A 21471-nucleotide genomic window follows, 5' to 3' on the forward strand; every position below is an offset into this window, starting at 1 on the left:
TTGGCCGCCATCTTGAACGGCACAGCCCTAGTCTTGGGAGGAGGCTTGGCGGACGTCTGGATTGAGTTGGGGGATGCTTCCCTGAATGCAGATGCGTTAAAGCTGATGAGAAAGGAGGCCAAAAAGCCAATAAATGCCACCTTTCCACGAGGGGGCCGCCGAACAGCTACGGCCGAGGGATCACAGGCCAACCGCGCGTGGCTTGTAAACCAAAACGCGCTCGGAGTGAGGTGTGGGAACCAGCCCACAGACTTCCTGTTACTCGTCCTATGACTTGTGGTTGCTATTGTTGTTCTGTACTGACCGGTACAGAAACCGGGGGAAGCGTTTAGAAGCTGTTTTAGCAATGTGACAGCTTCGTCTCGTATCTGTTGATACAAGAAATAATGGGAGCTTGTAGTCCATACGTGGTTTTGCGTGTACATTCTCCCTTTTCAAGGGATTCACTGCTACCGCTTTTGACAGAAGCGTCAGTCTGCTCTGGGTTGGAGAAGACACCCCGGTCCTTCTCCTGCCGGGAGGCAGGTGCGGGGGCGCCTCGCAGCCGCCATCAGTCACCTGCTCACTTGGAGCGGCGTCCTTCACGGCCACCATGCACGCTGGGTGCTAAGGGACAGCGTCTTCTACCCATAGGAAAGCAAATGCCAACTGGCCTGCAGGATTACTTTCCTCCCAGCGTAAATGTTCGCTGTGAGAGTCTGCCTGTATGTAAGGGCAGCCAAGGCTGGCCCTGAGGCCAAGTGCATTGACACGGCCGCCCTGGTTGTCAAAATGCAGACACACGGCGCTTCTGGTCGGTGAATGGCAGTTGCCTGTGGCCTGAGTGAGCCTGTTGCGTCCCAGCCACACACACACCCAGAGCCAGACCCTCCCGGGATGCGGTGACTCGAGCGCTAAGACGGGTCCTCTCGGGCGCCTGCCGGGGCTCAGGGATCATGCCCCGGAGGCTGGCTCTGCCTTTCCCCAGGAGGCTAAGTGGACAGAGGTCGGAGGGCCTGAGGCTGAGGAGGAGGGAGGAGGGCGCAGCCCCGGGGGCAGGAACCAGCGCCTCTGCAGGGGGCTTTCTCCCAACCCCCGGGAAAGGCCCCCTGGGAAGTTCTAGGAGGAATCTTACTCTTTACAGGAGCGCACGTCGTCGCAAAACTCAAAGCCCAGGTCTGCTCTCCTGGGCTGTTTTTAAATACCCGGGTGGTGTTTCCATGCCGCGACAAATAACCTGCCCACACCGCGGAAGCGGATCTTTGGTTTCAGGAAACTTAAAGCCGCTTCTGGAGAGTGAGCCCGGGGGGCCCCGAGACAGGGAGTACCTGGGAAGCGTCCCAGGCTTGGTATTGCAGCGTCCCCGTGAGGATGTAGTCACTCAGGTAGAAAACAAAGAGGCTGATGATGAGGAGCGGGCTCACGCCGGCCCACATGGCCTTCCAGTACCAGTTCAGGGTGCGGCCAGTCATGGCCTGGAGGTCACTTTCAAATCTATTTGGGAAACGGGGAGAAAGTCTGGATTATGCACGCCGTCGGGGCTGGGCGGGGGGGGGGGGGGCCCCCGGCGTCCACATCCCTGTTTGTTTAGGAAGATTCTGTTCTGAGCGCCACTGAGCCTTGGGCACGACCCCTCCGGGGTGTCTCTCTGACCCCTCCTGGGCAGAGGGGGTGTGGGGTGGGGCAGGGGGAGGAGCCGAGGCCACCACAGAGCAGGGGAGCAGAACAGTCCCCCCAGAGTCAGGTGCACGTCAGGAGATAATCTTCCCGGGGCCACCTCCAGATGAAGGCTGCCGGTGTGGACCAGAGGGCAGTTCCCGGAGATAGCAGAAGCCAACAGCCTCGAGGGTCACTTATCAAGCCAGACCTCCACGCTCGGGGACCCCGAGGAGCAGCTCTGCCCCCACCCCTCCCATCCTGGTATCAGCGACTCTACTGCCCATGAAAACGCCCCTAAGAGAGGAATCTCTTTTGTACCCTGGAGCCACAGCAGGTTCTGGGACAGAGGGAGAGCCAAACCTGGGAATGCAGCACTCTGGCCAAGACCCCCCGGAGCGGGCGTAGAGAGAAGCCAGAGCAGTGCCCCCCAAAGGTGGCTGCTCTGGGATTTCGATCGTGTCTGCACACTACGTCTCCCCCCCCCCCCCCCCCGCTTTTAAAGAGCTAATCACGTTTCTTAACACAGACTCAAGTATGGAAAGTGTCTTCGGCACTTTGGGAAATACTGACCCAGCCATCATCACCCCCATTTAACGGCAGCAGGCACCGAGGCCCGGGACGTGAGGTCACTTGCCCCAGGGCACCCGGGTAGCGGCAGACCCAGGCCCAGACCCGGCTTGGCCTGCTGTCTCCCGTCCAGGGCCTTGAAACCGCACCCAAAGCAGAAGTGGCCCTGAAGAGGGGCGGGGGTGGGGTGGGGTGAGACGGTCACCAGCTGCAACCGCAGCCACCTGCCACACTGGGGCCTGGGGCTTGTCCTGAGCTCCCACCTGACATGGCGCTGTTGCTAGATGTTCACTAGATGGCGCTGTCTCCCTCCCCGTCACTCCCGGATCCTGCCACTTCCACACTCTATAGGAGACGCCTTTTTGGTTCTCCCTCCCTCCAGCCTCACCACTTAGCACCACCCCTTTGCATGGACTTGTGCCCTTTCTCCAGCACCTCCAGTGGGCCCTGGGTTCTGTTCCTCTTTCCTCCGCCTTCTCCCTTCCTGGGAAACACCTACCCTCTCAGGTGACCCATCTGTTTCTCCCTCTAGACTGGCATTTCCCGGGTGACCAACTTGTCCCAGTTTACCCAGGACTTCCCCAGTGTTAGCACTGGACAGCCTGCACCCTGGGAAAGCCCTCGGTCCTGGGAAAGTAGAGTGGGTCACTCTAGCTCGAATGTCCCCAGTAGGTAGCAAATGGGAGGTAGGCTGAAAAAAGGCTTCCTTGACCAAAACGGTTTTGGCAAGGCTACCATTTATACCCCGTCTTTGAGATTCGCAATCGTCTTCATGGCTCCAGGAAGTCCTAGAGGAAAGAAATTCTGACTCTGTTTAACTTATGTCTTGCAAGTTATTTGATCATGGACGTCCTTCAGCATGGCACGGGACCCCAGTGCTTCTGGGGACACAGTGGGAAACGTGGCTCAAAGGGGTCTGGTTTCTAGAATGTCATGGCTGGTGCTGCTCCCTACCCCCACCCCCCTGCAAACCAACGTGGAGGGTGGGAAAAGACTGAGGATGGGGGGGCACAACTTGGCTCACCTGTCTGATCGGCTCATATCTGAGCAGTGCTTCCCAAATGCTCATGTGGACCCCTCCCGTGTGAACGTGTAGGATCTGACTCACCGGGCCTGGGAGGGCCCGAGGTCCCGCATGTACGGTGAGGCTCCCCCCTGGGCCCACGCGGAGGAGCAAGTCTCTCTAAACCAGTGGCCTCAGCCCGGCGGCACAGCCCGTCACCCAGGGGGGGGATCTACAACATTCCAGTGCCCGGCCGTGCTCCGGGATCGAGAGCCTGACATCCTGAATCGGCCACGTTTTTTTTTTGGTTTTAAGTTATCAACTGGACTCTGGTCAGCGTGCCCGAAAAATACTGATGTTCACCGAGGGTCAGAGTATGTGGTGCCTGGAGGTAACGGATCCCTGCCCCCCTAAGCCGCTGGGGCCCGGCACGATCAGCAGGCGAACGTCCTATAATAAAAAGTAAAACCACGGGAAATGGGGAGAGGAGGTGTTTGCGGCAGGTCGAGCGAGGCCGAGAATGAGCTGAGAGATGAGGGCAGAGGGAAAAGCGATGCCAAGTAGAAAGGGGAAGGCCAAGTGCACGTGGGAAGGGGCTGCTTTCCGGGTGGGGCATGGCCTTCGGGGCATCCCCACCCCCTGCAGGCGTTGGGGGCGGGGCCTCCTCACCGCCTCAGCCCGAACACGTAACACACGGCGACGATCTCCACCAGGACTATGAGCAGCAGGGGCAGCGTGGCAGCGTAGTCGTTGAATATGTCGAACCAGTAATTGCCGGCCTCCATGGTGAACACCAAGCCGATGACGCAGTTGACGAGGCACACCAGACCTGGGGCCACGAGACGCACGCTCACCTGCCTGCCACGCCCCCCCGCTCATCCAGTTTCCTGGGTGGCCGCAGAGCCGCCGACCCCGAGGGGACTCTGCCGGGGGACCGGCCTCTCTGCGTGTTTCCCACGGGCGCGTGTGTTCCGGGAGGGGTGGGGGACAGCAAAGGTGTCCCGGGGAATGTGTGTCAGATGTCACTGACGTTAATTCTCGGCGCTGTCCTGCAGGGGGGCCCTCAAACTCGAGGGGGAAAGAAAGTTGTGGGCACGGCTATCTGCGGGGGGGGGGGGGGGGGCCCACCCAGCCTGTGGGTCTGGTGATTCTGTTTATCCCAACTCAGCCCCTGAGCTCCCGGGAGGTGAGTCGGGGCAGAGGGTTTGCCCTGCAGGGCATCCCGAGGACTCCCGTGTGGCGGGAAGAGGGAGGAGGGAGAGGAGGGGCAGATGGGAATGTTTACCCAGCTCCCACTACGTGCACCCCAGGCACCTGTCAGGCATTGGATCCAAAAGCCTCAGGAGCCCCCTTTACAGATGGGAAAGCCAAGGGCTCAGAGATACAGAGTAAATTTCCCAACATCCCACAGCAGGTCAGCGGCGGACTCTGGGCTCAGACACTGGCCCTTCTGCCTCCAGAACCCGGGCCCTTGTCCCGGTCTCCTTTGGCTGACTCCCTCGGGCGCTCCACAAAGTACCTGACTCGCAAGTTCCCACCTCCCACCTGCCCGTCCCGCCATCATACCATGTGCCGTCACTCACCAAACCCCAGTGCCATCTTGAGGGGACACACAAGGAGAAGGGGCTACGTGCTGGCCGGGAGCTAACGGCACACAGGGTGCTGCTGCTACAGAGACCAGGTGCAAGGGGAGATGCTAAGTGCTAGAAGGTTCCGACGAAGGGTGGGCAGCTCCGCCCAGGCGGTCAGGGCTTTAAGGCGATGGGGTGGGAACTGGATTGGATTTGGGCTGGGAGAGGGGATGTCCCGGATGCAGTGGGATGGCGCCATCGTGGGTAGGGTGGGGGCCTAGGCGGTGGGGGGGGGGGGTGGCCACGTACTGATGGGAAGGGGTGGGAAGGGGCTCTCGGGGCAGGGGCAGGGGCTGGAAATGTTCTGTGTCTTGACCTAGGCGGTGGTTACTTGAGCGGGAACGTGTGAAAATGATTGAGTTTGTGTTTAAGAAATGTACACGTTTGTTAACACGGCAGTGGGAACAAAGGCAGAAGCAGGTTCTCTCCTGGCCTGGAGAGTTCTGAGCGCCAGGTCGGTGAGTCCGGCCTCTCCTGGCGCTGGGGCGGCCACTGCGCTGCCTCGTGAGGGAGAACCAGATGCGCGGGCGAGACGCACACGTGCCAGGTCCCGACTGCCCGAGAGGCGGCGAGAGCCACGGCAGGACCGCTAGGAGGTCGCCACCTCCACCAGCACACAGGCCCCGCGGCAGCTTGTACGTTTGCTCGCAGCCCACGCCCCGCCCTCCCCGACCCCCATGTCCTCTGCAGATTGGCCCACTCACCGGAGATGGCCTCCTTGGGCAGGTGGCTGGAGATGACCTTGCTGTCGGTCAGGGGCGTGAGGATGGCCGCCGTGTTCCCCAGCATGCTCCCGATGCCCAGCATCAACAACATGAAGAAATAGAGGACCGACCACAGCTGGGATGCCGCCATGTTCTTAATGGCCTCGGTGTAGACGATGAAGGACAGGCCAGTGCCCTGGACCGCCTGCCCGTGTGAGAAGACACCAGTTAGACACCCCAGCGGACTTACGGCTCCTTGAGCACGCCCAGTGCTAAGCATCCTGGGGGGACCTGGGGACTGGCCACGAGAAGCCACATGCTGAGGCTGGGCTTTCCGTCTGCAGACCAGCCCCTCGGGCTTAGCTGGGCTGGATAGAAACGTGAGTCGTCGGGAGTCCGTATTTGCAAAGCGCGAGGAGCACTGGGTTCCCGCACGTCTGTTCGGGATGAAATACAACAAAGATAATTTCTGCTCCCGGTATCATGACTGACTAGGTGCTCCGAGGCCTCGGTGGCTGGGAGCTGAGGTGGGAGGGGGGAGTCAGAGCAAGAGGAGCCCGTAAGGTGGGGAGCTGGCCTGGCCAGCAGGCGACCCGGAGGGCAGTTGTCCCGTGGCCAGATCCCCGCCGCGACAACACCGTTGTGGGGATACTGAACCACGGAGACAGAACCTAGAGCTCCCTGCTTAAAGACAAACCCCAGAAGGGGTCGAAAGAGGTCATGAGCTGGGGTGCCCCCTGGCTACCGGCAGCAGAAGCAAACCCTCTCTGGGGGACACCTCCCCCGATTTAGACCCGCAGGACCACCGGAGTTGATCAAGCGGCGAGCTTGCAAACGGGTTTGTAAACCCACGAGAAGACAAGCCACCATAAGTAGTCAGCGGGACTAAGGTTTAGAACGCCCTTCCCCAAGAATGGCAGACGCTGGGGCAGCAGATTCAGAACATAGGTCAGCTCCATGGCAAACCGGTGAGCACAGTGGGATTCGCCAGCGCTGGGTGCAGACGAGAGGGGGTGATCGCTCGTAGGGAATTTACAAACAGTAACGAAATTACTCAGGTTGGCTTTTTATCGTTACTATGAGCCAACACATTCTCAACAGTGATCAAACAGTCCTCCCCTTGAGGACAGACTGCCTTCCACTCTCCTGTCCGAGGCCACCAGTGGATCAGCTATGTATGACGTGTTTTTCTCGGAGAGAGACAGAGAAAGAGCAGGGAAGGGGCAGAGAGACAAGGAGCGAGAGAGAATCCCCAGCAGGCTCCACGCTGTTAGTGCGGGGCCCGCCGTAGGGCCCCGTCCCACAAATCTTGAGATCGTGACCTGAGCCGAAATCAAGAGTTGGGCGCTCAACTGACTGACCCACCCGGGCACCCCTATGCATGACATTTTTTTTTTTTTTAATTTTTTTTTTTTCAACGTTTATTTATTTTTGGGACAGAGAGAGACAGAGCATGAACGGGGGAGGGGCAGAGAGAGAGGGAGACACAGAATCGGAAACAGGCTCCAGGCTCTGAGCCATCAGCCCAGAGCCCGACGCGGGGCTCGAACTCACGGACCGCGAGATGGTGACCTGGCTGAAGTCAGACGCTTAACCGACTGCGCCACCCAGGCGCCCCTATGCATGACATTTTTAAAGAAACAGAAGATATAATGACCAAGATAAATGTATGATAAGAAACCATTGGAATGAAAAGCAAATTTGAGAGTAAATAGCATCTAAAAACATACTGGATGAAAAGACCACTGACAGCTAAGGACTGCTTGCACCTGAAGAGAAAATTAGTGGACTTGGAAATATATCCCAGGGAGGAATCCATAATGAAGGGAAAAAAAAAAGATAAGAAGGTGGGAAAACATCAAAGAGTGGCCTTGCAGGGTGGGATGAGAAGGTCCAGCTGGAATTCCGAACGGGGAAGACAGGCGGAAGTCAAGGCGATGATTACGAGGACATAGGTATGAATGTTCCAGAACTGGTAAGATACACGGGTCCGTGGATCCAGGAAGCCCAAGGTCACCCAAGCCCACACTGGATAAATAAAAATGCATCCACGCTTGGATTGCAGAGGCCAAAGTCCAAGAGAAGATGACAGAGAAATCGGAGGGAAGCCGGGTCCTTTGAAGAAGGACTTTCGAAGAGCAGCGATGGAAGCCAGAATCACAAGGCAAAGATCTCCAATGTGTCAAAAGAAAAGAGCTGTACACCTGGAACTAATATGACACTGTATGTTAATTATACTGAGATTAAAATTAAAAGCAAAAAAAAGTTTATGTATTTTAACAGAGAGACAGAACGAGTATGAGCGGGGAGGGGCAGAGAGGGAGGGAGACGCCAAATCCCAGGCAGGCTCCAGGCTCTGAACGGTCAGCACAGAGCCCAACATGGGGCTCGAACCCACGAATGGCGAGATCATGACCTGAGCCAAAGTCAGATGCTTAACGACTGAGCCACCCAGGCGCCCCTAAAGGAAGGCATTTTTTTTTTAATTTTTTTTCAACGTTTATTTATTTTTGGGACAGAGAGAGACAGAGCATGAACGGGGGAGGGGCAGAGAGAGAGAGGGAGACACAGAATCGGAAACAGGCTCCAGGCTCTGAGCCATCAGCACAGAGCCCGACGCGGGGCTCGAACTCACGGACCGCGAGATCGTGACCTGGCTGAAGTCGGACACTTAACCGACCGCACCACCCAGGCGCCCCATAAAGGAAGGCATTTTAAGGGGCTGCTTGGAATTCTCTCTCTCCCTCTCTCCCTCTGCCCCTCCCCTGCTTGCTCTCTGTCTCTCAAACACGCATTTAAAAAAGTGTATTTTATTTATAAAAAAATAAATAAATAAAATTGGGTGGACAAGGTGAAAGCGTTCTAAAAATCCTTGTTCTTTCTGTTTGGGTGGGAAGTCACGATATTGTTAAATTTCAGATTTTGTTAAGTTAAATACGCACAGGAAAAATTCGGAAGGAGAAATACACTGTGTCCCTTCCAAACAGTAGAGAATAAAGCGGAACGAGGGGGAGAGACGAACAAGAACAAACACAATGGGGGGAGAAAAAAGCCCCAGGTTGAATAAAGGAATAACCACGTAATTCTTGGACGCTGAACCAAGCTTCAAAGTAAGTCAGGAAAACCCCCAAGTGTCCAAAACAAAAAGGAAATTTGAAATGAGTTCACGGAACAGGAACCGAAGCCCACGGAACCGATCAAGGCCTTGAGGGCTGCGGCTTGAGGGCTGGGGCTGTGACACCCGCCCAGGAGGGGGTCAGGCCACAGGCCGGTGTGAGCAGGGAGCCGGGAAAGACTAAGCGTGGCCCCACCCGTGAAATGACCTGATAAGCGAACGCGATGCAAGCCGGATTCCAGAACCAGAGCCAACGTTCCCCGGGAAGTTGGTGCCAGTGGACAAGCCACCAAATGCAGGTGCGGTGGGGACTGGCCTTTGAAGCTCCTGAGCCGTGGAAAAGTAGCTCTGGGGGCCTCATGACGAGCTGTTTAAGCTCTTGAGCTACATCTTTGGTTGAGGAACCAGACATCGTGAGCCACGTCTTAAGGGAAGAATGCACATGATCCCGGCGTGAAGGCGATAGAAACCACTCTAGGCCCGGGATCCTCAAACAGGGCCCCCGTGGATGGACTTGGGGGGGGGAGGAAAGTTAGTAACAAAGGCCTCTCGCTGGGTCAGAACCAGTAGGTCCCCCCCCCCCCCCCCCCCGCCCCCCGGGGGGAGTGGCTGCCGAACCGAACAGGCGGCATCTGGGAGGTGACGCACAGGTCTGACACCAAAGGCTGACCGGAGAATCTTCCTTGGCTTCTCTCAGAGGAGAGAAGCGGGCCGAGATCCTGCCTTACCGTGGCCAGCTCTGATTCCAAGCTGCAGTTCCTAATTTGTGGGAGCACCTCGCTGTATTTGCCGGGGAAGGCCGAGGCTAGGTAGCCCTTCACCTGCTCCAGGTTGCTGGTTGTCAGAAAGCCATCTTCAAGGTCAAAGGAGTTGGTCAGCAGCAGAATCACCCTGCAGAGCGGAATGCCAGGTTGACCTTCACTGAGTAGAAAGGCCACGGTGGCCAACCCCTCTCTCGGAAGCCGGGGTGCTGGGGTTCCCTCCCCTCGGATTGGGCAAGGTCTCTCCAACAAAGGGAATCTGTTGATGGGTGACCTTTTTTTCTTTTTTTTAATTTTTTGATGTTTTTAAAAAGTTTATTTACTTTTGAGAAGAAGAGAGCAAGCAAGCAGGGGAGGGGCAGAGAGGGGGAGAGAGAGAGAATCCCAAGCAGGCTCGCGCTGTCAGCATAGAGCCTGACGCAGGGCTCCATCCACAAACCGCGAGCCGAAATCAAGAGTCGGACCCCTGACCATGTCACCCAGACACCCCGGTTGGTGACCTTTTAAAGTCCGGGGTGACCGTGGGGCGCCTGGGTGGCACAGTCGGTTAAAGCGTCCGACTTCAGCCAGGTCACGATCTCGCGGTCCGTGAGTTTGAGCCCCGCGTCGGGCTCTGGGCTGATGGCTCAGAGCCTGGAGCCTGTTTCCGATTCTGTGTCTCCCTCTCTCTCTGCCCCTCCCCTGTTCATGCTCTGTCTCTCTCTGTCCCAAAAATAAAAAAAAACGTTGAAAAAAAAAATAATTAAAAAAAAAAAATAAAGTCCGGGGTGACCTTGAATGGCTTTGAGGGAGCCTGAAAGAGGACCAGAGATGAGAAACCAACCCACACAGCTAGGCCACTTAAACCTCTGGGCCCGCATTGTCCGACAGAAATTTTGCGATGATGGGACCGTTCCGCGTCTGTGCCGTCCCACGTGGCGGCTGAAGCCTTGAAGGCGGCGGCTGTGATGAGAGACCGACTTAAATTCATTTACATTTCAGTGGAAACCGGTTTAAACAAAAGTGCAATGAACTGATTGGATGTAACTAACATTAATTAAACCAGTCCACATTTAAATCTGTAGGTGGCCCCTTGGGGCTAGTGACTGCCGAATAGGACAGCCTAATCTGGATGATGTTTATTATACGTTGGATAAGGCGGGAGGGTGGGGGTGGGTGGGGGGCAGACAGGAGATTCTGTAATGGCCCTGGCTCACCCAGAGGGCTCTGGGTTACTTCCAAGGTCAGGGAGACGGGGCAGAAGAAACCGAGGTTTGGCTGTTCAGTGCCTCCCTGTGCTAAGAGCTTTGGACGTACGAGGCTGCCCTCAGCCCTCCGGCGGGGTGCCCGGGGTTGGGCCCGGGTGGAGAGCCGCAAAGCCGGTGTCCTCTGTCCCACGCCCCTTGACTTCCCTGTGCCATCTCTTCCCAGGCGGCTCTCAGAGCTTGGGGGACGGCGGGACGCACCCCCAACCCGAGGCCCCGGGGCTCACGGGGCGGCTTACTTGTTCAAGCAGCTCTCGTAGTTGAAGGTGGCCTTGAAGCCGTAGATGGAGAAGGTCACGATGCTGGCAAAGATGGAGGTCGAGCTGTTGATGAGGGACACGATGATGGCGTGCTGCTGGCAGTTGGTGGAGGGCTGGTTGTAGCTGGCAAAGGCGATCAGGCTGCCGAAGCCCAGGCCGAGGGAGAAGAAGATCTGGGTGGCCGCGTTGATCCAGGCCTTGGGGTTGGCCAGCTGCTCCAACTGCAAAGCCGGCAGGGACGGGGCTGGGGGACCCGGCCGGGTGGCGCTCCCCCGCCCCGTAAACCCACCGACGACCGGCAGAGGGCGGGAGGCCCGGGGAGGGGGAGTGATATGTAAAAGGAGCCCCTGACCCATGACCAGGCACTGTGCGGGCCCGGGCCCCCACGAGATGGAGGCGGTGTGGGCTGGGGCTGGAGCTCTAGGTCTGGGATGACGGTGGGGGGTCATTTGGAATGTGGGGGGCATTTGCGGGGGCGGGGGGGGGGGCTACCACAGCCATCTTGTTTCCAGGCGCCTGATTTGCCAAATGAACTTGTCCCAAAGGCGATAGTGCCCCCCCCCACCCTCTGGCGACTGATGAGCGTTGGCTGTGGGGCGTCGGGCAGCGGGGGGCTAGGGAGGGATCACAGAAAACCCTGCGGGGTGTGGATTCACCTCTGTAAGGGAAGGGGTGCGGGCAGGTGTGCGGGAGGGAGAGAGGTGGCTGGGTGGTAAATCCGTAGACTGCCAGGAGGGTGTGGGGTGCGAGTGGGGGCCGGGAGGCCAGATGCGGGGCTGGGGTAGCAGTCACTCGGGGTGGGGGGGGTGCTGAAGAGGAGGAAGGTGGGTGGACCAAAGACTCAGTGTCCCAGAATGAACAGGGCTTGGGGTCGGCCTGGCTGAGGAGGTGACCCAGTGCCCGTAGGTAATCCACACCGCCCCCACCCACCTCCCTGGGTCTTCCCCTCTTTCCACCCATCCTGGAAGATCGGAGGTCCCCTTCCCTCCAGCCCGTACCTTGGGGGTGAACATGTACGCCAGGCCGTTGGTGGCTCCGTGGAGCGTGAGGCCCCTGACCAGGTAGATGATGAGCACACAGTAGGGCAGCAGCGCGGTAAAATACACCACCTGCGGGCGCCAGAGGGCAGAGTCAGCGTCCTGGAGACACGGTGCCCACAGTGCCCCTCTTGTCCCTGCGACAGACCTGAAGGCCTCACGAAGTACCACACTGTTACACTGTCCGGCTGGCAAGGCATCAGTGCAGGGGGGCTGGGTTTGAGTTTGGGCCGGCGGAGAAAGTGGGGAGGTGGGATGCATTTGCCCACCTCCGTAACTGCCGGGCAATCTGCTTCAGGAGAAACAGGAGACCTCTGCCTGCCACTCTCCCTTCAACCGGACCTTATTCCAGAAAGGATTTGAGGCCGGGGCGCCTGGGGGGTTCGGTCAGTTAAGCATCCGACTTCGGCTCGGGTCACGGTCTCACGGTTTAGGAGTTCGAGCCCCGCGTCGGGCTCTGGGCTGACACCTCGGAGCCTGGAGCCTGCTTCGGATTCTGTGTCTCCCTCTCTCTCTGCTCCTCCCCCACTCATTCTCTCTCTCTCTCCAAATAAACATAAAAAGTTAAAACAGGAAAGAAAGGATTTGAGGCAGCCCACAAAAATATACCTAGCACATTAACATTAAAAAAATGTTATTTTTTTTAAGTTTATTTATTTATTTTGAGAGAGAGAGCGAGGGGAGGGGCAGAGAGAGAGACAGAGAGACAGAGAGAGAGTCCCAAGCAGGCTCCACAGTCAGCACAGAGCTCTCCCCGGGGCTCGAACTCACGAACCGGGAGATCATGACCTAAGCCGACCTAAGTCAGACGCTTAACCGACTGAGGCGCCCTGCTTTACATTGTCTTTAAAAGAAAAAACAAAACCAAGAGAAACCCCCAAAAAACCCGGGGGCTGGGAGCAAGGCACGTCTCTCCAGAACGGAGCCCCGAGAGAAACTTGGCCCTGAGAGGAGCTTGTAAGGGAAACGTGATGACGTGGGCATGGGGAGCGTGTCCCCATCAGGAATATGACACAAATTCGATGAGCTGATATTTTATGAGCGGCTTCGCTGTCGCGGGGTTGAACGCTGGACGTGAATGGCATTTCTGGTCGACCTAATCGTGATCCTGCGGACACGACACGTATCACGAGTCCGGTGGTGTTCGTGGTGGCTTGGGCGACCGCCTCACGCTCTGGTCCTGCTGACTCTTACACGGCTTCGAACAGGGATCTGCTGGTGCCTGGATGCCCGTCCGGGAACTGGCGCTTTTCCTCCCTATCGACTGCGTATGCGCCCCAGAGCCCCTTTACTTAAAGCCCAGAAGTACTTCGCAAAAAGAATCTTGCGAAGGCGGTTTTTGCTTAAGGTGTGGGTCCTCCGGTGAGAAATGTGACTGGGGGCCCATGTCCAGATGGGCCCGGATCGCACTGGGCCCTCCCCTCCCGCTGAGGCATTGGTGCCACCTTCCCGGCCACTCCCGAGGCCACCAGAGGAACAGTTTGTGCCCGGCAAGCAGAGGTGGGGCGTGTCTTTTATCACTGATCCCTCACTGAGGTCATCGGGACTTGAGAAGTCATCAACCCAGCTGGGATGACGGGTATGGGGCGGAGACAGATGAGGGCGAGGGCATCGGCCAGCGCGCTGAAGGACATCAAGGGCAAGAGAGGAGGGGTGACCGATGTTCACAGCCAGGGGACACTTTGAGGACACGGAAGGCAGGTCCCTGGAACTTCCCTCCTTCCCCTCAGGTAAACAAGTGTCCTGGGGGGGGGGAGGGGCTCTCCGGGCTCCCTCCTCCCTCATCAGGGAAGCTGGGCATGTGGCCCAGCCTACACCACCGGGAGAAACCATTTCTGACCAGTCTGCAACAATTCATTGGAGGGGAAAAAAAGGAGATTCCAAGAGAAGAGGCCAGGAAATGTACACCGTTTTTAACAGAATTAATCCCCATAAATAAAGCGGTGGGGGCGCTCTGTCATGGAGACGGGGTGTGGCTTGAGCAGAGGCAATGGAATAAGTGTTCGTGGCATGGCATGACCTCATGCGGCACTTGCATAAATGATCTGGGAAAGAGTTGACAGATACTGCCCTCGGATCTTCTGTATCACGCTCATAATCATCTGGCGGAGACAAATGGCAAAACCCATGTTTTTATGAGCATAAAATACTAGCCAAGCTTCGAGATGGGACAGAGTGGGTAGCTGCGGGCTCTAAGTTCTTCCAGAGAAGGTTCACTAGTCTTTTAGCTTGGCCGTGGGACGGGGCGCTGTTGGGGCTACGATGCTGGCCGTCACGGAGTCTTGGAGACCAACAGAAGACGCCAGGCACAGTACTGGGCTCGTCGCAGGGTGCCTAAGATACTATGGGTCATTCTGGTCCTGCTGCCTCAAGAGAAACACTGTGGGGCTGGAGGAGGCGACGCAGGCGGTCAAGACGGTGAGGGCAGGTGGCCTCTTAGGAACTTCTGAAGGGAAAAGTTGGGATGGATCAAGTCACCAAAGGTATGGAGAGAGCAAACAGGAGGCGATTCACCGGACAAGAGGATGGGGAGTCTTAGGGACAAAGCTGGGTGTGTCCCAGCTCTGCCCTCACTGGTTGGTGCCCCGGGGCAGGCTCCTTTGCCCCTCCACACCTCGGGTGAGTGGGATAATGAAATCCACTCCGAAGGGCTTTTGCAAGACTGAGGCAAGGCGCACGCCCAGCCCGCAGGGGACCGGCTAGGAGTGAATGGGTATGAATGAGGCGGGTGTCACCGGGGGTCCAGGGCGCCTGCCGCAGCTTGAGAAAGATGGCAGGTGCTGGAAACACTGCAGGAAAAACTTTCTACCTGGGGCAGATTAGAGTTCAAGAGCATCTCAGCCCCCTCCCGCGCCCCCGGAAGGAATATAAAGCTGGGGGTGCACCAAGGAGAGAAGGTTTGGAAATCAGACCTGACAAGCAGCTCAGAGCAAAGGTTCTCAGACTCAGCAGCAGATTAGAACCCTCCGGGGGGAAGCTTTTAACATCCCGAGGCTCAAGTCACTCCAGGGCCTCTTGGGGGAGGACCTGAGATACCAGAGTTCTAGAAGCTCTCCAGGTGACCCGGATGTGCCGTCCAGTTTGAGAGCCAGCGGCCAGGGTGTCTGGGGGACGTGCGCAGTCACTTAAGGCTTTTAAAGAAGGGAAGACTCACTGTCGAGGTGCTCGGTGCCGCTCGGGTGGTGTGGCTTTGGGGACAGCTGCCTGGCACAGACATGCTCATCCGTGTAGGGACCGGGAACGCCCCCACTTCAAGACCGCAACTTCGAGCACCTCCGGCCACGTTCACGGTCGCCTCGCAGGGGATTCGTGCCGGTGACGTCGCCGCTGCCCCCCCCCCCCCCCCCCCCAGCACGGCTTCTGCGCCCTCGCGAGCACCGCCCAGGTGCCGGGCGGGGGGCGCTGTGCGGACCCACCTTGCCGGTGGACTCGGTGCCCCGCAGGATGCAGAGGTACACCACGAGCCAGGCCAGGAGGAGGCAGAGCGCCTGCTCCCACTGCACGCCCCCGCTGTCCTGGATGGACGGCGAGATGTTGAGGGTCTTCCGGTACCAGAAGTACTGCGTCGAGGACGCCTTCTCGCACTCCTCGTCGTAGCCTGTGCGGTTGCCGTTCAGCGGGCACACGGACCACGGCAGGGGATCCTTGGGGATCAGAACAAGCACACGGCCAGGTGAGGGCTGGGGCCGAAGGGCAGAGCGGGGAAGGACGGGAGTGGGCCTGACGGGAAAGGTGCCTGGTCCCCAAAGGACAGGAGCATCCGAAGGCAGACAGGGACCAGGAGGGCCGGTCAGGGGCACAGACGGGCTTGGGGGGAGGAGAGAGGCGGGGAGAGGGCTTTGCGCACCTTGCAACCCCACGGGAGTTTGTTGAGGATCACCTGGCTCTGCCGTGGGTCCAAGACACTGGACCAGACAGACGACGGCCAGACCGTCTACGAGAATAGAACCCACAACCTCTGCAGCAATGAGCCCACGGACTCCAGCCACAGCATCTTGTAGGGAGTGGCCTGGAGTGGGGTGGGCAGGACCTGGGCAGTGACAGCCAGTGTCCCTAACTCACGTGCTCCCCGACCCCAGACCAACCGGAGAAAGCCCAATCTGCTCCCCTCACCGCACAGATAGCCCCCCCCACCCCAGTCCGGGCACACCGGAAGCCGTGCCTTTTTTCCCACTGACACACCTTCCCCATTCCTCTGCCTGCCCTGGGGTCTCCGCCGAAGGCAACGATCGCAAGCTCTGGATAAATTGCTTCAGTCTGTTCTCATTTGGGTGGACTTGGCTTATTTTCACACATTCCTAGCAAGTCCTGGCTTGAACGAGACTCAGGTCCTTCCCTCACTAACAGGCGGTGGGGACTGGCTTCTCCCAGGACAGACGCTGGGTTTCGAAGTCAGGCAGGGGTGAGGTTCAGCCTCCCTGACTTCAGTGGAGCCTGGGTCAAGCTATACCTGAAGCAGTTCCCCTCCTGGACTTTGTAGATAGAGTCAAGAAGAGCCTCTTCTGCTTCAGCCAGTTTGAACTGGGTTGTCTGTCACTCAGGAACAAAAGAGCCGAGAGATGTGTGCACAATGAACAGGATAGAAGTGGGAGCTGAGGAAGGGGGGGGCGGTGGATTTAATTCTGGCTCTGGGGGCAGGGGGCAGGGGTTAGGAGTCCCACCTCCACTCTGCCAAGCCCCACATCCATCACTTTTGCTTGTTTCTGGGTCCCGTAAGCTCAGATGTCATTAGACAAAAGTTCTCCACTGACAGAAGCAAGTCCTGGCCCACTGGGTTCCATCTGCGTGTTTCAGGGGAAACAGATGTCACCTCATGGGCCAGGGCCACTCTACCGATGAGCACCTGGAGTCCAGCTTTGTCCACCTGGAAAATGCTCGGGACCTGTGCAGGGGTCGGGGGTGGACCCCTGGCCTGTTGAAATTCGAGTCCGTTTCTAGCTTTGACCAGAATAGTTCTGAAGATGGTCCCCAGCAGTTCCTTCCATGGAAGGGCGGCATTTGCGGCCCCTCCCCGTGAATCTGGGCTGGCCTGTGACAGAATGCAGTGACGTGACGCAGTGCCCCTTCCCAGCCAGGGCTTCCTGGGGCCTCGCAGCCCTCATTGCCACGCTCCTGGAAACCAGCTGATGTGTAAAGACCTTTGGCCATACCGCTGGGCAACAGAGACTCATGGAGAGAATGGCCACGTAGAGCCAACTGAGATGCTCGGCGGCAAACCAGCGCCATGCCCCAGGCAGGTGGGAGGGTCCCTCGTGGGCTTGGAGTCTGGTGGAGCTACCCAGCCCACAGCCCCTTGGGCCACTGGTCCGTCCACTGGACCACTGCTGAGCCAGCCTGGGCTGGCGTGGTTCCCAGCCTCGGCTACGTGACTGAATCCCGGGGAGAAGGGAGGCTTTAACAAAAATACGGTGCCCAGGCTGCACCCCCAGTGACTCTGACTGCATCGGTCTGGGTGGGGCCCAGGCCTTGGAGGTTTGAAAGCTCCCCCAGGGGGAGGAATTTAAGCGAGTGCAAGGACTTACGAAACTGACCATTTCCCAGCAGCCAGCCTCCCCTCCTCGGAATCAGTGGGTCAGGCTCGCGTTTTGTATCTGGTTTTCTAACAGCCCCCGGTGCTCCTTGTGGGCAAGGTCCTAGACAGGAGGCTGGGAAGCCTGGTAGGGGGATGGACGGGCTTCAGCCCCTGAGGCCAGGCTGCTGGCGTCCAGTCTCACAGCTACTCAGTTCCCCTTCGCTGATGCGGGGCACCCCACATCGCAGGGATGTGGTGACGGTTCCTGGGTGATTACCTCTAAAGTGCTTGCAACTGTGCAGGGCCCTGAGCTGGCTTTGAGGGAGCGACCGCTGCTTCGGGTACTATTATTACGTGACCACGGAGGAGGGCTCCAGAGTGGGGGAACTAAAGGAGAAGTCCACGGGGCCTGGGAAGGGGAGAAGTCCACGGGGCCTGGGAAGGACAGACCGAATGGATAGTCGAGTGATTTTCAGGCGTTGCTGGTCCTTGCACTTCTGAGACTTAGGAAAACGTGTCTCATTTCTTGAGACAACCTTATTTTCACCCTGGGAAGATGGTCAAATATTCCTGATTTTGTTAGAACAGGACATGTTGCTTCTACCTTTGGAAAACTGTTTCTATAAGTATACAGAGGCATAATGCTGGCAATGCATATGGCAACTCTTCAGTTGGAGTTCCATTGTGCAGTGCACCACCCGCCCAACTGTACATGATACCTCTGCACAGAGGAGGAGGAGTGGCCACCAGGGGGGAGAGTCAGAGGAGCTGCTGTTTCCACCCAGAAGGTAGAGGAGAGGCAGGGCTGTGGCCAGTCTTCATGGAGTCAGGGAGAAGATGGGGGCTGCAATTAAGCTCAGAGCAGAGAGCCCTTCCTGTCAGGGATGCACACGAGGCATTTCCCCATGGGGCGACCCGGGTAGGGTTGACCGGGTGGCCAGAGTGGGGCGTGGATGTAGCATCTTCCGAGTGTAGATGCCACGTTCTGATTCCTGAAGTCATTCACCCGGGCATTCCTTGGGGCGCCAAAGGCTCACGGCTGTGCCCAAGTGCTCCAGAGTGTGGCCCCACAAGTTGGGGTTAATCCACAGTCCCTGGTCGGCCCTGCCTTGCTTTTGGACCCTGGGGACAGTGTCTGTCCTGCAAAGGCCGGTTCGGTGGCAAAGGGCGTGGCGTCTTCCCCGGGGAGCTTCTGTCTGAGACGGAGGAGGCTGCTGGAAGGCAAGCCGGGGGCAGCGGGGAGGGGGTCCCCGAGAGTGAAAGGCAGGTGCCGAGGAAGAGCCGTGAGCACGGGCGGCAGAAGGGAAGACTCCTCTCGGCTTGGACACAAAGAGCGCCTCTCAGTGAGGAGTTAGGGTTCTCGCTTCTCTACGATGTTCGGCCCCTTCCCATTTTCTGCCACGAGCGTCAGCAATGGCCGTGAATCAGAAATAAGGTTTAAAGTGTTCCTCTTTGGGAGTAGCCCCTGCTGTGTTACAGGGGTGCCGACGCTCGTTCTAGAAGAACTTTGGTCTGCAGGGAAATGTGGGGGCTCCGCCTGGAGCCAGGAGGCTGGGAGGACAAGCGACCAGAGCTGGAAGGGGGAGGAGGAGGGGAAGGGGGCATGAGTGGGGGTGAGGGGCGTGGCAGGGGAAGTCCTCCTGCTCTTACTGGTTCGGTGGCTCTCTCCATCCACACATCCTCCCCTGGAGCATCTGACGGTGCTTCATACTTTAGGGGGGGGGGGTCACATCTTTCAGAACGTGACGCAAGCCAGAAACCCGCTCCCCAGAAACGCGCACACACGCGCGCACACACCCACAATGGCAGGGTCCCGTGGATGCCTGGCTCGGGAGCCCTCCGCTCGCGTGGGGTGCTCAGCCTCCCCAAGCCCCTGAGGCCGCCGCCCCCCCATCCTCACCCCTGCCCCCCCCGCCCCCGCCTCGGGGCGTGGCCTTGCTCTCCTCTCCCTGCCCCGCTCCCGGCGCCCGCTCTGGCACGGGCTCGCTCACCTGGAAGGAGTGGAAGAGGTACCAGAAGGCCCAGGCGTTGATGATATTGTAGTACGTGGAGAGAAAGAAAGACACCACCACGCTGGCGAGGCCTGGGAGGGGGCAGACGCGCGCTGAGGACTCCCGCGTCCGCCTCTCTCTCTGCCCCTCCCCGGCTCGCCCTCTGTCTCTGTTTCTCTCTCTCTCTCTCAAAAATACATAATAAAAAAGCATTAAAATAGCAAACTTAGCATGAGAGGCAGGCCGTCATTGACAAGTGCCACCCTGATGCTAGACGTCACAGGTGCTCCCCCCTTGGCTTCCCTGACGCTGAGTCACTTGTGCCAAACCTTGCTTCGCGGTGGCTGGGGACGGGGGTACGTGGAGGGGTGTCTGGAGTGGAGGGGCCTGGAGCCCACACCGGCCCCCCCCCCCCCGCCCGCCAACCCAGAGCCACCGGGCGCATCTCCGCCCACCCCCACCCTCGGGGACATCTGGTTGGCCGTCTGAAACTGGCCGGGGCGGAAGTGTTTACACCACGGGTATCAGGGGATGCCGCAAACAGGCCTCCCCTCCCCCGCCCACCCAGAGAGCTGGCCGTTAAACATTCACCAGCGCCGCTGCTTGGCACACACATCCGGTATCTTTCCTATTAGGCAGCAAATGCCACCTCTGAGAAGCCCTCCGCGATTGATCACTCGGGCGGATCGTAAAACCACACACCTCCTTGTTAAAAAGTAACAGCCCTTCGCGATGAGGAGGCAGTTCGGATTCAGAGATGATGCCCGAGGCCACGGACACACTTCTTCTGCCTCCGAGACTACATGCCACGCCAAGCACACACCCTCCTTGCTCCTGAAACACCGCTCTGCTTCCCTGCCTACCCGGCTGGAGGCGGGCGGGCTGAGCGGAAGAGACCGTGGCCAAGGGCTGGCCAAAGTTCCTCCCGCCCACAGGCAGCCCTGGAACGTGAGGGTTGTGCAGGGCGGGTTAACTAACCATCGCCGAGAGGCGCCGGGGACGCACCAGCTCGGAGGAACTCAGGGGACACGGGATGCACAGCACGCCCAGCGCGCCACCCATGTGCCCCTCTGCTTCCCCGCACCGGAGACATTAACGGGCCACCCCACGGGCCCTCGGTGGTGCGACAAAGATAACACGAGCTCGTGTGCAGGTATCATACAGGCTGGCACCCGGCACGTAGTAGGTGCTCCCGAGAAGGAGCCATTATTAATCATTAGCAAGGAGCAGTTAGAGCTCCCAGAGCGGTAGTTGCTGGGAGACTGAGTTGCAGCTCCTTGGCTGGGCAGCTATTTCCTTTTACAGAAGAGCCAGGTGTGGCTCACGGAAGAGAAGCAGTGTGGTATCGGCCCCCCCAGAGGGTGTGCCTCCCCCCCTTCTTCACCGACCTGCGGGTAAGGGATCCAGCCCCCGTCGGCCGACATCCCGCGGCACCCCCTCCAGGGCTCTCTCTTGGGCCTTGCGCTCGCCCCTTTCTCCGGCTGCCCTGCCAGACAACGGGCTCCCACCCACACCCCCTGCTGTCCAGGATCCAGGAGAGTGCCCACTTACCAACACCACCAAGGTAGGGGCTGATGGTCCTCCAGGCACCGATGCTGCCCTGCCGCATGCGCTGGCCCACTGCCAGCTCCAGGTACAGGAGGGGCATGCCCTCTACAACAAGCATGACGAAGTAGGGCACCAGGAAACTACCTGCGGGTGTCCAGAGCCAACACCAGGCCATCACCGATGAGTTTAACTCTGGAGCCCACCTGACCTCCATGCACATCCACCCTCCCTCCCTTCCTTCCGTCTTTCCACTTGTCCATTCATCTTTCTACCTTTCCACCCACTCATCCTCCCACATCTCCACTCATCCTCCATCCTTCTGCCCTCACTCTCTCACACCTTTTCCACAACCCACTGTTCTTTCATTCCCCTCGCTCGTACGTCACGTATCCATTTTCTTCTATTCATCCATCACCCATCCAAGCATCCATCCATCCACCCACCCATCCACCCACCATCC

General features: G+C 58.5%; 1 protein-coding gene across 1 annotated transcript in view; it reads right to left on the bottom strand.

Moving 5' to 3' along the window:
- Positions 1-21471, bottom strand: part of SLC6A20 (solute carrier family 6 member 20) — a 37977-nt gene that overhangs the window by 1362 nt on the left and 15144 nt on the right. The window contains exons 2-10 of the mRNA XM_030305768.1: positions 21015-21155; positions 19464-19555; positions 15377-15604; positions 11922-12032; positions 10903-11144; positions 9387-9549; positions 5544-5748; positions 3878-4037; positions 1308-1473 (exon numbers count right to left, since the gene is read on the bottom strand). Coding sequence (XP_030161628.1) covers positions 1308-1473; positions 3878-4037; positions 5544-5748; positions 9387-9549; positions 10903-11144; positions 11922-12032; positions 15377-15604; positions 19464-19555; positions 21015-21155 — 1508 coding nt within the window. The remainder of the gene's footprint in view (positions 1-1307; positions 1474-3877; positions 4038-5543; positions 5749-9386; positions 9550-10902; positions 11145-11921; positions 12033-15376; positions 15605-19463; positions 19556-21014; positions 21156-21471) is intronic.

The sequence above is a fragment of the Lynx canadensis genome, chromosome A2, assembly GCF_007474595.2.
Source record: "Lynx canadensis isolate LIC74 chromosome A2, mLynCan4.pri.v2, whole genome shotgun sequence".
In the NCBI taxonomy this organism is placed as follows: domain Eukaryota; kingdom Metazoa; phylum Chordata; class Mammalia; order Carnivora; family Felidae; genus Lynx; species Lynx canadensis.